The sequence below is a fragment of the Haliotis cracherodii genome, unplaced genomic scaffold, assembly GCF_022045235.1.
Source record: "Haliotis cracherodii isolate W230 unplaced genomic scaffold, xgHalCrac1.p SCAF_7, whole genome shotgun sequence".
NCBI classification, from domain to species: Eukaryota; Metazoa; Mollusca; class Gastropoda; order Lepetellida; family Haliotidae; genus Haliotis; species Haliotis cracherodii.
This window is the reverse complement of record NW_027266330.1, coordinates 4,742,396-4,766,479: the sequence shown is the minus strand read 5'-3', so window position 1 is coordinate 4,766,479 and position 24,084 is coordinate 4,742,396. Positions and strand designations below refer to the sequence as shown.

The 24,084-nt window shown below is 39.0% G+C and overlaps 1 protein-coding gene and 1 long non-coding RNA gene across 2 annotated transcripts; both read left to right on the top strand.

Annotated features, from left to right (window-relative positions):
- Positions 1-750: 750 nt before the first annotated feature.
- Positions 751-2,010, top strand: LOC139448468 (uncharacterized). Its single transcript, XR_011652089.1, has 3 exons — positions 751-819; positions 992-1,267; positions 1,954-2,010. It is a non-coding gene; the product is annotated as an uncharacterized lncRNA (long non-coding RNA).
- Positions 2,011-4,336: 2,326 nt separating this feature from the next.
- Positions 4,337-17,297, top strand: LOC139447990 (putative ankyrin repeat protein RF_0381). Its single transcript, XM_071229489.1, has 9 exons — positions 4,337-4,382; positions 6,488-6,514; positions 7,313-7,339; positions 9,445-9,471; positions 10,270-10,296; positions 11,255-11,281; positions 13,889-13,930; positions 14,343-15,150; positions 15,352-17,297. Exons 1-9 carry the CDS (start codon positions 4,337-4,339, stop codon positions 15,743-15,745), a joined length of 1,425 nt encoding a protein of 474 aa, XP_071085590.1. The 3' UTR covers positions 15,746-17,297.
- Positions 17,298-24,084: the final 6,787 nt, after the last annotated feature.

Here is a 24,084-nt window from a genome sequence, read left to right as displayed (position 1 = left end):
TGTGTATTCCTTTGTATGATGTGTGTAGTCCTCTGTGGGATGTGTGTAGTCCTCTGTATGATGTGTGTAGTCCTCTGTGGGGTGTGTATAGTCCTCTGTATGATGTGTGTAGTCCTCTGTATGATGTGTGTATTCCTCTGTATGCTGTGTGTAGTCCTCTGTTTGATATGTGTAGACCTTTTTTGGATGTGTGTATTCCTCTGTAGGATGTGTGTATTCCTCTGTATGATGTGTGTAGTCCTCTGTATGATGAGAATAGTCTTCTGTATGATGTGTGTAGTCCTCTGTATAATGTGTGTAGTCCTCTGTATGATGTGGTAGTCCTCTGTATGTTGTGTGTAGTCCTCTGTGGGATGTGTGTAGTCCTCTGTATGATGTGTGTAGTCCTCTGTATGATGTATGTTGTCCTCTGTAGGATGTGTGTATTCCTCTGTATGATGTGTGTAGTCCTCTGTATGATGAGAATAGTCCTCTGTATGATGTGTGTAGTCCTCTGTATGATGTGTGTAGTCCTCTGTGGGATGTGAATAGTCCTCTGTATTATGTGTGTAGTCCTCTGTATGATGTGTGTAGTCCTCTGTATGATGTGTGTAGTCCTCTGTGTGAGGTGTGTAGTCCTCAGTGGGATGTGTGTAGTCCTCTGTATGTTGTGTGTAATCCTCTGTATGATGTGTGTAGTCCTTTGTGGGGTGTGTTTATTACTCTGTAGGATGTGTTTTGTCCCTGTCGGATCTTCAATGTGTCATTGCAGGCGAAAGATGAAAAAGCAGTCAATACATTCTGAAATATTGATCTTTATCTTTCTACTAATCATATTGGGTAAGTATGTCTGTAAAAATATATTTTATATAAAGTGTGACATACCTTAAACTGATATATGCAAATGTTCCTTGTTTAAAAGTAAACAACACATATTCTTGTGCTGATGATTATTCGAACAATGTATTTGAAAATGTAGTCAGTAAGAACATTGCTTACATGTTTGTTGCAGTGTGGAATGTCAGAGGTGACCCAATATGTCAAAGGGGCAAATATGGAGAGGCATGTGACAAAAACTGCCCTGAACACTGTAACAGAGCTCCTGATCAGAACAGTGTTCACTGTGAAAAGGCAAGTGGAAGTTGTTCCGAAGGATGCGAACCAGGCTGGTATCATGCCAAATGCAACAAGGAATGTAGTAAAAACTGTTTCGACAACATCTGCACTTACCAAGATGGAACCTGTACAACAGGATGCATAGATGGCAAAAAAGGAAGTTTTTGTGAAGGTATGAATTAAGGAATGTAATTTAGCTGATCGCATAAAATATGTGTGTACTTTCTCCAAACTAGTCTTTCTGTCAAACTGTACTGTCTATGAAGTTTAAATATTCGGACTCACAAGTGGCAACGATATATATTATAACCAAATCGGAATATGTTTCTTGGGGTATTTATTTATTTATTTATTTATTTATTTATTTATTTATTTATTTCGGCAATGTGAATACAAGCGTAAATCTTAAATTCGTAATTTTATGTTAAAATGCACATTTAAAAAGGGTGTCACGTTTTTGCATATGTCATTTCTTGTATGAATATATTGTTGTTGTTGTTGTTTTCGTGTATTTTCTATGAAATATTGTTATGAACAACACAATAGCCCATGACACCAAGTCAGCCATGTCGTAACCATGTGAGCTACAGAAGTCGTATCTTCATAGCTAGGAATTACCACAGTCTTCCTGTTGATGACACGTCCTGACCACTAGCGCGTGATTTCACTGACGTACGTGCAAAGGTGTCCACGTTTACTCTTGAATAAACCAGGGGAACACAGAAATTCAGTCGAGATTTTATGAAAGTAACGTACATTGATGTAAATAAAACAAATACTCCTTTCTGTTGATTAGTATCCACCACCATAGGTGATATTGTATTGCTTTACAAACTAATTATCATAATATCTTTTCAGAAGACGAACGCGAAACGAAGGAGAAGGAACCCACATCAGACCCGTTCATGATACCTTTTATATCCTTTTTGGTGGTGGCAATCATCTTGGCTGTAGGGCTTGGATATATCCTCTGGTAAGCATGCACCAACCATGTGTTCAGTGTTACCCGGATTCTAATCAGTGTATGTCAGGCATGCATCTTTTAACATACCACTCTGTGTTCAGTGAGTGTTTAATGGGCTAATGTAAGTCGTACCTCAAACCCTTACACGTATTAAATATCCAAAAGGATATATGCATAAACTACATATCAAAACTGTTCGCAGCAACACGCTGTGTTGGATGGTGTGTGCTTGTGAGCACACCTTCTTCATCGATGTTACTCGTGCAAACAACACCTATAAGGCGACTAATTTGTCTCTATATTAACTATATTAAATGTTGATCATTACAAAGTGACAAACTTGATGAGAACATAAACCTATACTATCAAGGTGACTGTAAACATTTCTGACACATTTAGCTGGCAGACATTGGCAGTGACATATCCTGATTTCTTATACATGTATTAAATTTGTTTAATTAGTTCTTTCGTTCCTTTTCAGTCGGCACATTAAAGGTAAGTGTCCTATGGTTTGAATTCATTATCGAAGGCATGATGTGAGAGTGCAGAGATATTATTACTTAAATTTGAATGGAAAATACATATTTAGACATACCGGTTAAACCAAGGATTTATTAAAAATAGGCAATAACAACAAGACTAAATCATTAAGGACTTTTGTAAGCAACATAATTGTGTTGGGTGAGGTTAGGTAAAACGTCACGATCAAGCTTCTTGCACTTATATGGGGACGTGTGTGTGTGTGTGTGTGTGTGTGAGAGAGAGAGAGAGAGAGAGAGAGTGTGTGTGTGTGTGTGTGTGTGTGTGCGTGTGTGCGTACGTGTGTGCGCGTTTGTACTTGTCCAGACTACTGCCGATTTTATAGTGCTAGTCCACTGAGATACCATGCCGCAGTGTCACATGAATATCCCACAAAGACACATTATACTTACTCTGAGCCGACCAGTCCAGGTTTTAGTCCCTTTATGCCAGGCACCAGGCAGAGTAACAACAAGTACCATCTTTTAACGTCTTTTGGTTTATCGCAACCGGGGAAGCTCAACCACTAGGCCATTGAGATGGTCCAACATAGTTGGACTCACACAGAGTGAGTACGTCCAACAGGCGAATATACACATGTAAACAGCACTGACAGTAACTTGTCAGTTCTAATAGGATCTAAATACACATAGCGTATTTCAAATCTTCCGAGGTGTGCCTACCGCCTGTTTCTGGACAGCAGCTCTGGTCTTTGAACTTCCGTCGGGGCGGAACAACCTGTTATCCAGATCGGGATGATGTCTCCGAGAATAATTAGGACTTTGGTTATATACGTAAGAGTTACAAAGCGCAGACAAGTAGGAAACTTTCGCTCCTGTATTATGTCACCCCAAAAACGGCAAACCAATGATATGCAGTGTTTTCTTTAACAAATTTGAAAGCGATACCACAGGTTAGCGTTTCAACTAACATAAGAAATAAGACCATCGTTATAAGGTGCAGAGTCTGCACTTTCAGAAGATATTTTATATACAGTGAAGGCCCAAGTGGTGTATTAGTTATCGCCAAAATGGAAACTACAAACTAGCGGGAAATTAAGATACACATAAGCAATACAATACAAAGGGGCGGTCCCACAATCTTGACTTAATCATACTCCGTAATAAATAATGTCATTTCAGACGTAAAGATGCACTATATTTCATTCATTCACTAATCTACAACATACTGTTGGGGTGGATGATTATATGCCGCACTGTAGGCAGTTCTGTATCTTGTTGGCTGATTCAGTGAAAAGCATCATCATCAGCGTCATAACAAGTGTAAACGATTCAGTATGTTGGGCATAACGAGTGACATTTCACACAAAGATTGATATATGGATTTACCTCAGGGTTAACAATGTGATGTTTTTTGTGAGACGTGACATCATATGATGTATATAGTTAATAAAAATAATCAATCCAACGGCTTATATTCCGTATATTCATATATTCTCTAATTAATAAGCTAAGCAAACGTATGGGATATTGGGTTTACATCAGACGAGACATTAGTCCCTGAATCCTTTTTGTGTAAGTTTGGTGTGGAAGTAGTGTCCTCTTAGTCAGTGGTCATGTGGATGTTAACTAGCAGAAATTCACTCTCTAGCATGTGCAAACAGATGCACTTTCTGGTAAAGTCAATCTTCAGATACAGCGACAGGTCTAAATGTTTGACTGTACACAATGGTGTTAATGTATTGTTTACAAAACAAATCCAACTCATGCACTCTGTAGCTTAAGTACCAGATTACTCATGATCTCTTTGTCCTCAGGTGCGAACAAAAAAGCTGCAACTGCAGGTGAGTGTAGAATGCATGACAGGTCATCGCGGTTTCCGTGCCTCATCATTTCTTCTTTATCAACTGTGATGTAAAACACCATTCGACACGTTATACAAATCAGTTAATGTAGGTTTGGCTCCTCCTGTTTTCTACTACTAATACATTATTAATAAAACGTACATCTCTTAATGTGTGATACACTTTACTTTTATCGAATAAGGAATAAGGATTCCAGATCCGGATCGAAAAAAAGCCAGTGTAGGTTTTTGAAAGGAAGATGTGGCCGCCTCAACATTATTATTTTGAGTTATGCATAGAATGTGTAATACTAGTAAATACGACTTTAGTGACTTATCAGATGTCCAACTAATAACTGCACAGGAATGATTTATAAGCAATAACATGTTTCAGATTCTAAAATAGCAAAGTTATCTGTGGAACGGATAGGTTTATTGTATTTTATGGGTGTCTTTTTCATATTGTCCCACTTACTAATATATTTGGGGCATGGTTGGCTCAGTAGCTAAAACATAATGTATGGTTATGATCCTGCATGTGCATGCACAATAACCAATTTTACAGTTTCCCTGGATGCTGTCAATGGTTTACCTGAATCTCTTTGGGTTCCACTCCCAAATTAACCTGACAAACCGATTTAAACAAACTCAAGTACAAAACAAAGATCGCCCGATATGTATTTGTTATTTGATGTGAACATAAGAAGTTTAGAAATCTACGTACAAGTGACAAACCAAACTCAACAATTGTGTTTTTGTCGCCACAACACTACAAACCAAGATTATACCATTGGACGCACATGTAACGCATGAACAATAAAAAAGTCAGTTAGGTGCAACTTTAAAATGCCAGGATTATCAGCAGCACAGCAAGAGCAAACCGTTGGCCTGACGCAGATGATTTTTCAAACAACCATATTGCCAGTAATTTGACGATACAAGGCAGACATAAAGTTGCTAAAAGCGGAAGTGGAAGACCAAGAGTGACCACCACACGACAAAACAAGAACTGTCGAAAAACTGCATTTTTCCGACGTGTTTCTGATGATGGAGCCATTGTCATTAACAACATTTGGTCACTCCATCCGCGAAAAGACAAAGGTAATATAACTAGCCACTGCCGATATGACCCGAAAAGGTCGTATGAGTCTACTCTGGACGAGGACTGTGCAACGTTGGCAATATTGAGAAGACATCTTTGGTCACCATACTGAGGGTATCTGACAGGCCAGAGTTACAGTGATAAGTCGAGCAGGAAGTGGTTCTCCCTCTTTGACAGCTAAAGCCACATGATTTCATTTTCCAAAAGGGCAAAGCCAGACAACAAACCCAAGAATCCTCCTTACTGCTGTCAGGACATAATACCTATTGGACATCTCTTGGACCATCTGGGGAGACAATTCTAACGTCTAGCAGCTGCAAATAGCTCTACACGACGGGAAGAGACGGATCACCAGTAATTGTATCCGGCATAATGTCATCAAAACCATTGAAGATCATACCAGATACTGTTTTTGCCATGGACCGTTGCAGAAAGAAATTGTATTATGATACTTGTTTCAGTGACTGCAGCTCACTCTTGTAATATTGAAGCCTCAGAGTTTGCGTTTGGTATAAACAATCCTTAGAGATCCGATATTATTACACATCTGATATAAGCTGGATATGAAGCTATCTTAAAGTTAGGGTGTGTGCTTTCTTTTGTAATTTAGTTTATAACCAAAATTATGCTCTTCTTCACACGCTGATTTAGCAATCTTTGGGACTTGCACAAGCCCAGGTTATCACTATTTATGAGAAGGACTGCAAGCTCCAATATCTCCAATATGAATACTATTTAATCTGTTATGTTCTGACTTTCACTTATTAATTCTGCTATTTCACGACTACGATTATGGCTGCTTTCTAACTTTCAGGTACATACATTTTCAGGACATTATAAATTAGAAAATCGAAAAGTTATTCTTAGGATCAGTGTAGAATTCTTTTTGTAAATACACTGGATCTATCATGGCATGATAAGGTATAGAATGTACCCCTCACAGGAGAGATTTTAGGAAATTCGTTCATAACAGTATCATTAATTCATGTCTTCTGTTTTCACAGAGGCGGAAACTGAAAGATTAATCACAGGTAAGACTTGCATTCTCCGACTCAAAGGGAATCAGCTATTTCTTCTTCACATTGGCAAAAGTACACACAGTGCAGCGAAGTGCATTCATAAGCAATACATTACAAAGGGGAGGTCCCACAATCTTGACTTAATCATACTCTGTAATAAATTATGTCATTTCAGACGTAAAGATGCACTATATTTCATTCATTCACTAATCTACAACATACTGTTGGGGTGGATGATTATATGCCGCACTGTAGGCAGTTCTGTATCTTGTTGGCTGATTCAGTGAAAAGCATCATCATCAGCGTCATAACAAGTGTAAACGATTCAGTATGTTGGGCATAACGAGTGACATTTCACACATAGATTGATATATGGATTTACCTCAGGGTTAACAATGTGATGTTTTTTGTGAGACGTGACATCATATGATGTATATAGTTAATAAAAATAATCAATCCAACGGCTTATATTCCGTATTTTCATATATTCTCTAATTAATAAGCTAAGCAAACGTATGGGATATTGGGTTTACATCAGACGAGACATTAGTCCCTGAATCCTTTATGTGTAAGTTTGGTGTGGAAGTGGTGTCCTCTTAGTCAGTGGTCATGTGGATGTTAACTAGTAGAAATTCACTCTCTCGCGTGTGCAAACAGATGCACTTTCTGGTAAAGTCAATCTTCAGATACAGCGACAGATCTGAATGTTTGACTGTACACAATGGTGTTAATGTATTGTTTACAAAACAAATCCAACTCATGCACTCTGTAGCTTAAGTACCAGATTACTCATGATCTTTTTGTTCTCAGGTGCGAACAAAAAAGCTGCAACTGCAGGTGAGTGTAGAATGCATGACAGGTCATCGCGGTTTCCGTGCCTCATCATTTCTTCTTTATCAACTGTGATGTAAAACACCATTCGACACGTTATACAAATCAGTTAATGTAGGTTTGGCTCCTCCTGTTTTCTACTACTAATACATTATTAATAAAACGTACATCTCTTAATGTGTGATACACTTTACTTTTATCGAATAAGGAATAAGGATTCCAGATCCGGATCGAAAAAAAGCCAGTGTAGGTTTTTGAAAGGAAGATGTGGCCGCCTCAACATTATTATTTTGAGTTATGCATAGAATGTGTAATACTAGTAAATACGACTTTAGTGACTTATCAGATGTCCAACTAATAACTGCACAGGAATGATTTATAAGCAATAACATGTTTCAGATTCTAAAATAGCAAAGTTATCTGTGGAACGGATAGGTTTATTGTATTTTATGGGTGTCTTTTTCATATTGTCCCACTTACTAATATATTTGGGGCATGGTTGGCTCAGTAGCTAAAACATAATGTATGGTTATGATCCTGCATGTGCATGCACAATAACCAATTTTACAGTTTCCCTGGATGCTGTCAATGGTTTACCTGAATCTCTTTGGGTTCCACTCCCAAATTAACCTGACAAACCGATTTAAACAAACTCAAGTACAAAACAAAGATCGCCCGATATGTATTTGTTATTTGATGTGAACATAAGAAGTTTAGAAATCTACGTACAAGTGACAAACCAAACTCAACAATTGTGTTTTTGTCGCCACAACACTACAAACCAAGATTATACCATTGGACGCACATGTAACGCATGAACAATAAAAAAGTCAGTTAGGTGCAACTTTAAAATGCCAGGATTATCAGCAGCACAGCAAGAGCAAACCGTTGGCCTGACGCAGATGATTTTTCAAACAACCATATTGCCAGTAATTTGACGATACAAGGCAGACATAAAGTTGCTAAAAGCGGAAGTGGAAGACCAAGAGTGACCACCACACGACAAAACAAGAACTGTCGAAAAACTGCATTTTTCCGACGTGTTTCTGATGATGGAGCCATTGTCATTAACAACATTTGGTCACTCCATCCGCGAAAAGACAAAGGTAATATAACTAGCCACTGCCGATATGACCCGAAAAGGTCGTATGAGTCTACTCTGGACGAGGACTGTGCAACGTTGGCAATATTGAGAAGACATCTTTGGTCACCATACTGAGGGTATCTGACAGGCCAGAGTTACAGTGATAAGTCGAGCAGGAAGTGGTTCTCCCTCTTTGACAGCTAAAGCCACATGATTTCATTTTCCAAAAGGGCAAAGCCAGACAACAAACCCAAGAATCCTCCTTACTGCTGTCAGGACATAATACCTATTGGACATCTCTTGGACCATCTGGGGAGACAATTCTAACGTCTAGCAGCTGCAAATAGCTCTACACGACGGGAAGAGACGGATCACCAGTAATTGTATCCGGCATAATGTCATCAAAACCATTGAAGATCATACCAGATACTGTTTTTGCCATGGACCGTTGCAGAAAGAAATTGTATTATGATACTTGTTTCAGTGACTGCAGCTCACTCTTGTAATATTGAAGCCTCAGAGTTTGCGTTTGGTATAAACAATCCTTAGAGATCCGATATTATTACACATCTGATATAAGCTGGATATGAAGCTATCTTAAAGTTAGGGTGTGTGCTTTCTTTTGTAATTTAGTTTATAACCAAAATTATGCTCTTCTTCACACGCTGATTTAGCAATCTTTGGGACTTGCACAAGCCCAGGTTATCACTATTTATGAGAAGGACTGCAAGCTCCAATATCTCCAATATGAATACTATTTAATCTGTTATGTTCTGACTTTCACTTATTAATTCTGCTATTTCACGACTACGATTATGGCTGCTTTCTAACTTTCAGGTACATACATTTTCAGGACATTATAAATTAGAAAATCGAAAAGTTATTCTTAGGATCAGTGTAGAATTCTTTTTGTAAATACACTGGATCTATCATGGCATGATAAGGTATAGAATGTACCCCTCACAGGAGAGATTTTAGGAAATTCGTTCATAACAGTATCATTAATTCATGTCTTCTGTTTTCACAGAGGCGGAAACTGAAAGATTAATCACAGGTAAGACTTGCATTCTCCGACTCAAAGGGAATCAGCTATTTCTTCTTCACATTGGCAAAAGTACACACAGTGCAGCGAAGTGCATTCATAAGCAATACATTACAAAGGGGAGGTCCCACAATCTTGACTTAATCATACTCTGTAATAAATTATGTCATTTCAGACGTAAAGATGCACTATATTTCATTCATTCACTAATCTACAACATACTGTTGGGGTGGATGATTATATGCCGCACTGTAGGCAGTTCTGTATCTTGTTGGCTGATTCAGTGAAAAGCATCATCATCAGCGTCATAACAAGTGTAAACGATTCAGTATGTTGGGCATAACGAGTGACATTTCACACATAGATTGATATATGGATTTACCTCAGGGTTAACAATGTGATGTTTTTTGTGAGACGTGACATCATATGATGTATATAGTTAATAAAAATAATCAATCCAACGGCTTATATTCCGTATTTTCATATATTCTCTAATTAATAAGCTAAGCAAACGTATGGGATATTGGGTTTACATCAGACGAGACATTAGTCCCTGAATCCTTTATGTGTAAGTTTGGTGTGGAAGTGGTGTCCTCTTAGTCAGTGGTCATGTGGATGTTAACTAGTAGAAATTCACTCTCTCGCGTGTGCAAACAGATGCACTTTCTGGTAAAGTCAATCTTCAGATACAGCGACAGATCTGAATGTTTGACTGTACACAATGGTGTTAATGTATTGTTTACAAAACAAATCCAACTCATGCACTCTGTAGCTTAAGTACCAGATTACTCATGATCTTTTTGTTCTCAGGTGCGAACAAAAAAGCTGCAACTGCAGGTGAGTGTAGAATGCATGACAGGTCATCGCGGTTTCCGTGCCTCATCATTTCTTCTTTATCAACTGTGATGTAAAACACCATTCGACACGTTATACAAATCAGTTAATGTAGGTTTGGCTCCTCCTGTTTTCTACTACTAATACATTATTAATAAAACGTACATCTCTTAATGTGTGATACACTTTACTTTTATCGAATAAGGAATAAGGATTCCAGATCCGGATCGAAAAAAAGCCAGTGTAGGTTTTTGAAAGGAAGATGTGGCCGCCTCAACATTATTATTTTGAGTTATGCATAGAATGTGTAATACTAGTAAATACGACTTTAGTGACTTATCAGATGTCCAACTAATAACTGCACAGGAATGATTTATAAGCAATAACATGTTTCAGATTCTAAAATAGCAAAGTTATCTGTGGAACGGATAGGTTTATTGTATTTTATGGGTGTCTTTTTCATATTGTCCCACTTACTAATATATTTGGGGCATGGTTGGCTCAGTAGCTAAAACATAATGTATGGTTATGATCCTGCATGTGCACGCACAATAACCAATTTTACAGTTTCCCTGGATGCTGTCAATGTTTACCTGAATCTCTTTGGGTTCCACTCCCAAATTAACCTGACAAACCGATTTAAACAAACTCAAGTACAAAACAAAGATCGCCCGATATGTATTTGTTATTTGATGTGAACATAAGAAGTTTAGAAATCTACGTACAAGTGACAAACCAAACTCAACAATTGTGTTTTTGTCGCCACAACACTACAAACCAAGATTATACCATTATAAATTAGAAAATCGAAAAGTTATTCTTAGGATCAGTGTAGAATTCTTTTTGTAAATACACTGGATCTATCATGGCATGATAAGGTATAGAATGTACCCCTCACAGAAGAGATTTTAGGAAATTCGTTCATAACAGTATTATTAATTCATGTCTTCTGTTTTCACAGAGGCGGAAACTGAAAGATTAATCACAGGTAAGACTTGCATTCTCCGACTCAAAGGGAATCAGCTATTTCTTCTTCACATTGGCAAAAGTACACACAGTGCAGCGAAGTGCATTCATTGCTGGTAAGGCCGCCCTAAAGTGGCAGGAGGTTTAATGGAGACGTGTATTCCATTCAATAAGAATACCAAAACATCTTTACCAATAAGGCAAATATGGAGGCCACACAATTTGCTTAAACATGTCCTGACAGTCAGCAACAGTCATGACAGTTATTAATCAATATGTCGTATTCTATAATTAACTTAACAAATAGTTTATCGGTGAAGACCTGCTTTTAGGTAATGCAAATGAAACACAGAGGATTGGATAAGAGTGATTTTGCGAATTATCAATGAAGCTCAATATATAGATATATGATGTATATGCGCGTTTATTACTACCATGGCTATTGTTTAGAGAGAAGAGAAAAGCTATTTGACAATGGGGATGACGTCAGTTTTCAAATAATCAACTTTCGCTTTTATATGATGTTTATTGTTCAATCTCTGGCCTTTGGTGTAATGTAACAACCTTTAAGGTACAATCGAGCATGTTCTTTCTACGAAGATTTCAAAGTGCGTCATCTTCTGTTGGTCACAAGTTGCTGGATCAGGGTTGAAACCTTCAGTGCCTCAGTAGAGCATCCAACGACTATGCAGTTTGCCGCAAGCTCAACTAGTCCCCACCCTGTCTCCAAAACGTTGTGGATAGGTCCTGAACACGACCACGAACAATGATAATATAAATACCTGGTGACTTAGCCAGAGTCATTCAGTCTCTGCCTGTTCAACCATGGCTGCTGATGAGTGATTGAGAGTCCTACAGAATTTAGCACACATATAATATGATGAGGCAGAGGATGATCTTGTCATTGCCCACTTGATTAGAAGGAGAACAAATAAGACGATACACTGGATAAGGCTTCAGTTGCAGAGAAGGGATGGGCTTGGACCGTCTGATGATCTGCAGACTGTGAGCAGAAGATATTATATCCTTTGCCATCGTCCTGAAAATACCACCAGAGATGTTTCCTGAGTTTTTTGCCAGAGCTTGGGTAAGAATCACCAAACAAGATAAATGGTTTAGGAAGGCTCTGGAACCAGGACTGAAGTTGACCAACACTCATTGGCACCTACATCCTGGAAACAAGTACACCAGTTTGAAGTTTGGGTTCAGAGCTGCTCACAACAACATCTCCTTGCTAGTATGAGAGTGAGTGAGTGAGCATGGTTTTAAGCCGCTTTTTGCAATATTCCAGGAATATCGCGGCGGGGGGCTTGACACATTATATCTATGTTGGGAATCGAACCCGAGTCTTCGGCGTGACGAGCGAACGCTTTAACCACTAGGCTACCCGACCGCCCCTGCTAGTACGAGAAGTCTGCCAGGCAATCATAGATGAATATGCTGAGGAGGTCAGCAGCTGTCCTGTGACAGAATGGCGTGAGATTGCTGAACAGTTAACTCATAGCTGGAACTTTCCTTATGCCTGTGAAGTCGTTGTTGGAAAGCGTGTTTCCTGCAAGTGCCAAAAGAACAGTGGATCAACCTATCACAACTATAAGGGCTTCTATTCCATTGTCTTGATGGCACGTCTTGTTAACGCTGACTACAAAATGACTGACTCCAAGGCCTTCTCGTTGTAGAGAATAAAAGCCACTCCACCCTTGTCTCTTCTTAAACATTTTTGAGGTTAGTCGTTGTTTTGCTCTTCTAGCTGGTATGGAAAGATGGCGACTCTCATTGGGGTCATGCAACAGCATCACCTTTAGCAGCAGTTTCAGCAGGGGTCTGTTGAGTTGTTTCCTCTTCACCAGAACTAACATGGATAGATTGTGCTTGACTAGACCTACATGTATTGCAATCATTTTATGGTTGCTGATGGTTTGGTCAGATCGTCCATTGGATCATTTGCGATTGTATTGCTGTCGTCAAAGTGATATGTTGAGTAAAGTATTTAAAAAATTGCATATATCAGCTTGCTTGAAGTAAACGTTTTGACTCGTTTTCAGATTTCATGGTTTTGAACAGTTTGACATTTTATAGTAGTAAGATATGAGTTATTTTTAGCTTAGATCAAAATAGTTTTGGTTTGTTTATAAAACTATAAATCTGCATATCAAGTTAAATTTCGAAAATAAATGAAGAAATACTCTGCATATAACAGTGGCTACTCACTCCAAATTTAGCAATAAATTAATAAGTTCATGTGAGAATATGCCATGTTGGCGTGCTTTGTTGAAGATGCAAATGTCTTTGGACATTCCATGAAAGAGCTTTACTCACATGTTGAACCAGGGTGTAGTCATATCATGGCTTTCCGCCTTAGTTAATATTACATTATGCGCTGAAAATCCGCATACTTCCAAGTTTTATTTCCCTTTTGTAAGGATCTATTTCAGCAATTTTGCTGCAAGTTTGACGCCATAATAAGTTTTTTTTACATCAATTAATTATGTGTTTTACTTGATTAGAAAAACAAATGATGCTGCAGGTTATATGATAATTTGAGTACAAGATTTATGAGGATACTTACCATGATGACGGTTTCATATTGCAAGTCATATTTACACGTCTGTCATCTTTTTCTTCACAGCGACCTCCGGAGAAGTCATAGAGGAATATGAAATCCTTGAAGGTGAGATAAATCAGATAAATCAATGATTTACAGAGGTTGCTATTTCATATACGGTTCAAATAGAAAATTGTTTTTTTATCGTTTGTAAGGCTAAAAAAGTGGTAAAGTTGTAGGATCATGGAAATGACCATTCTTTCTATAACATAGCCTGGTAATCTTAATAATGTTTGAAATTATATATTAGGAAATAACGAAGAGGGGGAGTTGTTTATGGTACAATAAACACTGTAGGGAAAATATACTATGAAGCAGTACGATCTTTTTTCACTAACTGTTACGTCAAAATATAATGCATTAATATGACGACACAAATATTGATCGCCTCTGACTACGTTAAAGTTTAAATTACAACTGAAGGGACGTTGAGCTGCGAAAGATCTTGAGTGCATAAAGCAGGTTTATGTATATACAGGTTCAAAAAGGAAACCGATTGCTGACACCGAATTCCATAAGGCTTGTGATGAGGGGGATCTGGTTTGCGTGAAACGGCTGATGAATAATGAGTCACTAGATGTCAATGCCCCAGGATCGTACGGAGTGACACCAGTAATGTGGGCAACACAGAAAGGACACTATGATGTCTTTAAATGTCTTGTTGATAATGGAGCTGATATTTCATGTTTGGACATTTTCGAAGACAACATGCTTAATATGGCCTGTATTGGGCAAAACATAAACATATTACGCTATATTCTCACAACGGACCCAGCTCCGGACATTAACAGACCAAGAAAAGACGGAAGAACTCCACTGATGTGGGCAGCTTTGCAAGGGAATGTAGATGTGTTCGACTACCTTAAGAGTAAACAGGCTGATTGTTTAGCAATGGATAACGATGGAGACAACATCCTTCACTATGCCTGCCTTGGTGGACATATTGAAATGGTCAGTCATATCATCTCTGAAAACATTATTGATATCAACAGAAGTGACAGATATGGAAGGACAGCATTGATGGAAGCAGCTAAGTATGGACACAAACTAGTGTTTGACTTCCTTCTCTCGAAAGGAGGTGACATATCACACAAAGATAAGGAAGGAAACAATATATTCCATGTGGCATGCCGTGAAGGAGATCTGGAGATGGTGGGGCGTATCCTCTCACAGGGAGAATTTGACATCAACTGCAGAGGGCAGAATGGGAAAACACCACTACTGTTTGCAGCATTTGGTGGACACAGATGGGTATTTGACCTACTTGTGAGAAAGAAAGCTAATGCATCATTGGATTGTGACAAAGGGAACAACATCCTACACGCGGCTTGCATTGGCGGACATGTGGAGATGGTGAAGCACATCCTGTTACAGGGCATGGTGGACATCGACGGCCAAAGACAAGACGGGATGACGTCACTGATGTTGGCAGCACGGTGGGGACGCAAAGCCGTATTTGACCTTCTCGTGAAAGAAAAAGCTAATACATCAATAGTTGGAAGTAAGGGGAACAACATCCTACACGTGGCTTGTATTGGCGGACATGTGGGGATGGTGGAGCACATCCTGTCACAGAGCATGGTGGACATCAACAGTCAAGGAGAAGATGGGTTTACGTCACTGATGTTGGCAGCACGATCGGGACGCAGGGCGGTGTTTGGTTTTCTTGTGAATAAAGGAGCTAACCTATTTCAAGTGGATAAAAAAGGTAACAACATCCTTCATGTAGCCTGCAAAATAGGAAGTATTGATATTGTGCAAGATGTTCTGTCACAGCATAGACTTGACATTAACGCGAGAAACAGTCGTGGTGAAACAGCTTCTATGATTGCAAAGCGTAAACATCACATGGATGTGTTTAACCTACTTGTCAAGATGTGAAGAAAGCAAGCCTTACAGGCAGACACTGACGTGTTCAACAGTGCGAGTATGATGATTTAAGGAAACAGAAAGAAAGTACCATCCCTCAATAGTATGACGTGTCTGTGTATCGAACAACCGACTTTCCGCTATTCGGGCAGACGCTCTATCAACTATAACCCAGCGGCAGTCTGTTGTGCACAATGTTGCACATTGTGTACATTGCAGCATATGTTCGGGTAAATAACATGCTGGTTAGGCATTTTTTATGCCCAATTAATTTTTGGGCTTGCCGGGAAACTAGGACGAATTACAAAACTTGCCAGGGAATTCGAGAGCATAATATCAGAGTGGCTGAGACTTGCGGTATAATAGGAAACAACAAAGACAACATAGTGCAGTTTTTAAAAATATTTACTGATTTTCATCTCCTCCTGGTCCTTTATCACTGTGCCACTGTTTCTGTCCACCCAATTGCGCAGTTGAATACACATACTTAGTATGTTCCTGGAAAAGGGATAGAAATTTCACGTTTCATATTCGGCGCTGTATGTTGACTTGAGGATAATTAAAAGAAGGGAAGGAACTCTGTCTTCTTCTATTATTGCACTTGGTAATGATCTAATTGCGAGCCACTTAAAAACAACAGCAAACTTATAATTAGTGGTTGTATTTCTATAGATTACTTTTATGTTCTGAAACATTACGATGAACAAGAAATGCTATGGCTGTCACAAAAAATCTAAAATATTTCCTCCATAAGACTTTTAAGTAACATTTGCTAGTTTGAAAGTTCCAAGTGTATCGTATATGTTTGACGTCATCTATAAGTTTTCATTGGCTTAGCTTGAGCCACTTATGAAAGGCCATGCTGTGACAATGTTTTCACTGACATAGGTTCTGAGTCTAGTGACCTAGAGCCCTGAATAACAACTTGTGAAATTTTTATTTCATTTAACATTCAGCGTGGAGAAATTGAGCCAGCTTAAAATGTGTTGTGCTATCCAGTCTTTTATTTTGAAAGGGCTTGAAGACTTGATTCAAATAATAAACTGCACAAATTTCGCCTTTCGGTCATTTTGATTTCATGTAACGTTTTGTACATATAGGTCACATGCAGATCATCCTTGATCATGAAGGACATTCTTGATTCAAATCATACAAAAGGCTAACCTGCCAAAATTACAATAAGCATTGGCAGAATTCTAGCTTTATTCTTGACTGTTCTTTATGTTCTCTATGTTTTTTCGATACATTAAATATGGGTAACTATTAAAATAAATGACATGTACGCATGTTTATGATTTTCCCATGGAGTGATACTTTTTGGTTGTTTTGTTTGTGTTGGTATTTTGTATTGATTATTTGTTTGTTTCTTAGTTGTTATCATTATACTTTCGTCTAAATGTAGAGTCAGTCGTTACATATCTCATATGGTATATAATTTATATTGTCTTTAGGGCTTTGTGTAGACAATACATGCTGGAGGACCCAAACAAAAAGTAGGAATCAGAGTCATTTTATATGTTTGCCAATTGTGAAAGTACAGTGTATGGTGTTTGATTGCTGTTGTGGTGTCTTGAATTGCTTATAGTTTTGCTTACGTTATCAATATTAAATGTCATATTTTTTACATATTTCCTTGGGACATTTTAGTGTCATTTTAGTGTCCACGTATTGTGTCATCTGTCGTATTTGTTAATGTATCAACAATTGTAGTCAATTTGATGTAGCTATGTCATTAAACTACATTTGAAGAGTTATATCACACGTATATATTCTTGTCACTGATTAAAACATAACACTCGTTTTATGAGTCATTCTATCATTACTAGACATTTCAAGACAATGGCTTCACACGTAGTACGAATGTGGAGGTTGGAACCGTATCTTGTAATGAGCAATACTGTATAGAGACCTAATAGTGAACACACTTGATTCGCAGGCATTCCTATTTCTGGCAGGTGTCTGACAAGGTCTATGAGGGCACAGTTAAGGGAAACACACGTCCCCCTATATTATATCATATGCAAATATGCAACTCATAAGGTTGGTGCTGGATACGCTTAGAAGTATTACGTCATAAAGTTAGATTGCTACGCGAGAAATCGCAAAGAACAAAGAAGAACGAACGAAGCGTGGTTTATTTCAGGATAAGAGTACTAAGAGAAAAGGTACAGATACCCGACGTGAACATTGTGAGGATACTGGCGAGGTCGAACTGTATACAGGGAGTTATCATTATTTAAAAGCGGGTAAATATGTTCGAAGCTGGTCTTAAAGAGGCTGCGCTCCTCATGGTATTTTCGACTTGAACACAGCACACACGCTAACAGGGATACGGGGTAGTTTCCGCGTCACTTTATAATAATGAATTTATAAACATCATACCACTGTGGGTCGGCAGAAATTGAACCAATGCTGCGGTATGATGAGGACAGTCTTCACATAGTTCTTTTATATGCATTGACATCGTCAAGTTTAACTCAGCAGACAACATGCTGTGTACAGTCGTCAGCTCATATCTCCCTTTCACCTGTGCATAGCCTACATCCTCCGTATGTGTATTTTGATATGTGTATCATGTAGTTACTCGTCCTACCGGGACACACATGACTAATACAAACTGTTCTCAGCATGGCCCTGAAGAAGTCTGAATACATGCCATTGTTGATGGGAACTTCATGATGACCTGTTTGGTCGTGACAGGTGTTGGGTGATCACAATTCTTTTCTGACACGATCTTATCGTCAAAGTCTGTTAAGGTTCATGACGGCGCAGTTGTTGAGCTCTTTAGAGTTAATTTTTTTATGTTCGTTGTTTACCCAAAAATGTAATGCAACAGAGAGGCACTTGTCTAGTCCCCCTCAACTGAAATTTCAATACATAATGTGGTACAATTGTTCAGCATTGATCTGTCTGTTGATGTAAGAGAACAAACAGTGATCTTATATATATATAATATATAGCTCACGTCTATCTATCTGTTTGTTCCTGGTCATAATTGCACGTGGTGCTAAAGCTGAGAATACACTGGTATGAAATGGAAACAAACTTGACCCAAAAGATATTACAATGTTCCTAAAGATCTCAATGCGGTAAAGTTGGATAGGTGTTTACATACTGGGCCATGTAACATGATCTATGCATACATGATATATTCTAAAGATTGGAAACACAAAAGAGATGTGTAAACACATCGAGCTGTTGTGATTCACGTAGTTGCTAACACCAAGGTTTTATGCAGCAGAAATGAATCGTGTCTAATTATCTCTAACCATTGATTTGCATATCGTTGAAAACCATATAGACGTATTCCATCATTCTTCAACTTGTGATCACAAAAAGTGTTTTGTAATACTTTCATTAAGGATGTGACTTGATTGGAAAAGAAATCCTTTGTTGTTTCTGTTTGGTCTATCATCTATGACTACCAATACTTTCCTTTGCCGGGTAGTTTATGTATGGTAATACATCTTCCTTCTGAATCCAGGCAAGTTGTTGATGCCACTAAAAGTAATGAACTTATTTCAGGAAGTTTCAAAGGAGTTCTATATCTTATGCCACAAAAAAATATTTTCCAGAAGAAAACTTCCACATTTAACTTACCGAAGAAATGTTTATAATGTGTATACCTATTGACACATGAATCACCAAGTTACACACATACATGCTCATGCCAAGATCTTGCAAGTCATATACATGCAGAGATCGCAACGTTAGTCATATTAAGCCGTGCACATTCAGTTACAAAATATTGTTGTGATGTCATCGCACGTGCGATTCGGTTGCATCCGTCATTCATATGATCGTGTAAAATAGCAAGGTGGAAAGGAAACCGCCTGCCATGCCATCACAGTGTGTGTGAGAGTGTGCGTGTGTGTGTCTGTCTGTGTGTCTTTGTGTGCGCAAACTATTGCTTGGTATGGTGCAAGGGGGACTACTCCTTCAGTTTCATGTACACAACACTGTCCGCTCACAATATATTGACAACACATGCCTGGTGTTGGTTTCGACAGCACATATCAACACTGTCACAGTGCGGGAGGTGTAATATAGTGTTCATCGTGGACGGTTCAAGGGAGACTACTCCTTTATCCACGTCACACCTCCCTTCTTCCAAATGCCGTCTCCCCTTTGCTTAGAACTTCTTCTCGAGGCACTTCTCTTTAGACGCTAATCACTTTTCATTCGGCCGTTGCTTGAATGCAACCGCCAAGGAAGATTAAATTGATTTGGTTATAATCCCAAACAATGTATTTCAAACCACACCCATGTGTCCAGGCGTTATCTGTGTCTGGTAGTCTGAACGAAATTCTAAAATAAATGCAAAGTTAGTTATCGACCCCATTATAGCCATTGAGCGAAATGTCACTGACACTGGATGGGTATGCTATGCAATCTATTCAGCCTCGAGGACAGTGTGGTCAGTGACACTCAGTGACAGTCAATACATAAATCACGTGCCGACACTAGACTCGAGGACAGTGTGGTCAGTGACACTCAGTGACAGTCAATACATTGATCATGTGCCGACACTAGACTCGAGGACAGTGTGGTCAGTGACAGTCAATATATAGATCATGTGCCGAAACGACACTGGAGGACAGTGTGGGCAGTGACACGGAGTGACAGTCAATACATAGATCATGTGCCGACACTAGAGTCGATAACAGTGTGATCAGTGACACTCAGTGACAGTCAATACACAGATCATGTGCCGACACTAAAATTGAGGACAGTGTGGTCAGTGACACTCAGTGACAGTCAATACATAGATCATGTGCCGACACTAGAGTCGAGGACAGTGTGGTCAGTGACACTCAGTGACAGTCAATACATAGATCATGTGCCGACACTAGACTCGAGAACAGTGTGGTCAGTGACACTCAGTGACAGTCAATACATAGATCATGTGCCGACACTAGACACGAGGACAGTGCGGTCAGTGACAGTCAATATATAGATCATGTGCCGAAACGACACTGGAGGACAGTGTGATCAGTGACAATCAGTGACAGTCAATACACAGATCAGGTGCCGACACTAGAATTGAGGACAGTGTTGATAGTGACAATCAGTGACAGTCAATACATAGATCATGTGCCGACACTAGAGTCGAGGACAGTGTGGTCAGTGACACTCAGTGACAGTCAATACATAGATCATGTGCCGACACTAGACTCGAGGACAGTGTGGTCAGTGACACTCAGTGACAGTCAATACATAGATCATGTGCCGACACTAGACTCGAGGACAGTGTGGTCAGTGACAATCAGTGACAGTCAATACATAGATCATGTGCCGACACTAAAGTCGAGGACAGTGTGGTCAGTGACACTGAGTGACAGTCAATACATAGATCATGTGCCGACACTAGACTCGAGGACAGTGTGGTCAGTGACAATCAGTGACAGTCAATACATAGATCATGTGCCGACACTAAAGTCGAGGACAGTGTGGTCAGTGACACTCAGTGACCGTCAATACATAAATCACGTGCCGACACCAGACACGAGGACAGTGTGGTCAGTGACACTCAGTGACAGTCAATACATAGATCATGTGCCGACACTAGACTCGAGGACAGTGTGGTCAGTGACAGTCAATACATAGATCATGTGCCGACACTAGAGTGGAGGACAGTGTGGTCAGTGACACTGAGTGACAGTCAATACATAGATCGAGTACTGACACCATGGTGACTTGAATGCAGTATGGCAAGTGACACTCAGTGATGAAAAGCTTCACTCTAGATCATGACCATGACCGTTCTTACAAGGTAAAATGTGGATGATTGGTAATTGTATCTTGTTGGAAACTGACATGTCCTTTGATTTTGAAATTGCTTTCAATCATTTAAAACAAAACATCATTTGACATGATTTGTTTAACATTAACACTATGGCACCACCACACATCTAAATAATCTTGTTTGCAGTAAATATGAAAAAGAAAACATTTTCCATTTGGCGGAAGAGGAAAATGCGCGATTGAAATATACGAAGGGATCACTGAAAATCAGTGATGACACCAGGTGTTCGGGAAAAGATTAAGTAGGTCCTGCCCCACTAGAAGCAAAGGCCGCTCACACAATCTGCTTTAAAAAGTAAGTGTTTGTTGTCTGACGCCACACAACAGTACTCCTAGAACAACATAGTCATAGGATTTGCCTCAATTAGGAGTTTGGACGAAAGGTGAGTTATCTTTTGGAACTGGGGGAGGTGAAATGTGAAAAAAGGAGTAGTCACCCTTTCATCGTCCCTCGTGAGCTATATTACACCTCCCACATTGTGCTAGTGTTGATATGATTGATCTTATTGCGACTTGCGTAACCCGCAACCCGCTTGTGTTGTCAATACATCATTAACGACCAGTGCATTGTACCTTAGGATCATTCGAACTACCTTTCTTCAGGAGAAGTATTGTTCGACCTTTGCATAACTAAGGCGGAACATCCCCTGTATCCACAAGAGAATTAAAACAGTCAAGTAATGGTGTTTGGACACAAGGAAACAGTTTCCAATACCGGTTTCGTATATCATCTTACCCTAGCGCCGTATTAGATTTCGACTTTTTAATTACCTTTTACAGGCAATCGGTTGCAACAATGGTGACTTTATTTTGTCATGTACATTATTATTGTAATCATCTACCCATGTTTCCTCAAGGTTGTAGTTGCCGGGTAAAGACAACTGTTTTCACAAACTTTCACTGGAATCCCTGGTGGATCTTTCCACATCACTGCCATTGGTTGCATTTAATTGCCTGTAAAATGTTTTTCGTTAGATTCGAACAGTTTATTGTGTTTTATCAACTTATTTTTCATGTTCCATTTTCTTTTTCTTTCTGTACAAACTTCTGTCCAGCATTGCCTTCAGAGAATCAAGAATTTGATATAGAATGTTCTCTTTTCATTTCTTGCAAAGTGGCTTCTGAGTTTTGACATTAATTGCCCTTAGGAACGTAATTGCAAGCAAAGTTATATCCATGGGATATCTTCCTTCTTTCATTTAGTTTTATTTGGAATCGTATTTTCTTATGATGATTTTGTTGATTACCCTTTTTCTGGTTCATTGTATCTGGAAACTATGAAGTTTCTCCAGAAATCCAGAAATCGAGCAGGAGCAAACGCGCATCAGTTAATATCATGCAAAGAACAGTCCGCTTTAAGAGTAACAGAAATAACTGTTAATTTGCCAATGTGGGGTCTGCTACTGTTGGAACTGAGGGTTCAATCAAAGGCGCCTGACGAGTGTGGGCAGTGGGCTCACCAGGTTCACGGCGCAGATATAATTTTAGTCGCCGTAGCTAATCATGGATGTTTTGTTCTGTCAGATGTGCATACATCGGCATGGCTTCGTCTCAATGCTGCTTCAACAATGTGCCGTTTACTCGTTGTATTTCTGGCTTTCTGTAACCCAGTTTTGAACCAGCTTCGTGGGGTTAGCCCCAAATGGTCGATGTACGTAAATTAGTTCAGGGGAATAAATCCTATCTAAGCCAACCACGGAGAGGCGTACATAACCCGGCCCTTATTACTATTTTAATTCCTATTAATACTGTAAATACTGTTGATATTAAAAAGACCCACTAATATTACTGTTACTATACTGTCACATAGATTAAAAGTGTTATTTTAAGATATACAATGTCATTATCATTCTTATCACCTTAACTGACTCACTCTCTGACACAACTTCATTCGCCGTAGAGCAAAATATCGGAGACACTGTTTTCATGTGATCCATGCATACAATTTTCATCAATATTTTGCTTTGTTCGCCTGACGGAGTCTGTTTCAGCAGATATTTGAGACTGATTATTCTCTGGCGTTGACGTTTTCTATGTTTCTTTGATGCCATGACTATATTATCACAGGTTCTATTTCCGTGCACCACCTCTGTAACACTGAAGAGGCCACATCCATCTGTACCCGTTTTTACACATGTCACCAAAAGGGAAATACAAACTGAATTAACGCAATATGAATAACAGCGGTTTCAAAGAAAATTTAAAATAGTTTCAACCCAGATCATCAAAATGTTTACATCTTAATAACATACATCAGGATATGGGGAAGTAAGCACAGTTCCATTTCCGTCACGTGAACGATTTGAAAACTAGATTATAATATTTTGAGGATGTTGATCATGTCCTAATATAAAGGTGTATGACGTGGGTGAGTTAAAATAGCCTCGGTTGCTGACAGATCTGACTCATATTCATGGTGAACGGAGAGCGGCAATATTTCTCTCCGCGCATTGTTTTTTAGGTATCTGACAACAGCCCGTCATGTCGAAAACGTGTACGCTCGTGTATCTGCAGCTGATTGTAGTAAGGGGATTGTAATATCCTTT

What these genes read in the sequence shown, in the direction of transcription:
- LOC139447990 (XM_071229489.1), top strand. Translation starts at nt 4,337, where the DNA reads ATGATCTCTTTGTCCTCAGGTGCGAACAAAAAAGCTGCAACTGCAG. An exon ending in AACTGAAAGATTAATCACAG is followed by an intron (nt 6,515 to 7,312) that starts GTAAGACTTGCA and finishes TTTTGTTCTCAG; the next exon opens with GTGCGAACAAAAAAGCTGCA. An exon ending in CAAAAAAGCTGCAACTGCAG is followed by an intron (nt 10,297 to 11,254) that starts GTGAGTGTAGAA and finishes CTGTTTTCACAG; the next exon opens with AGGCGGAAACTGAAAGATTA.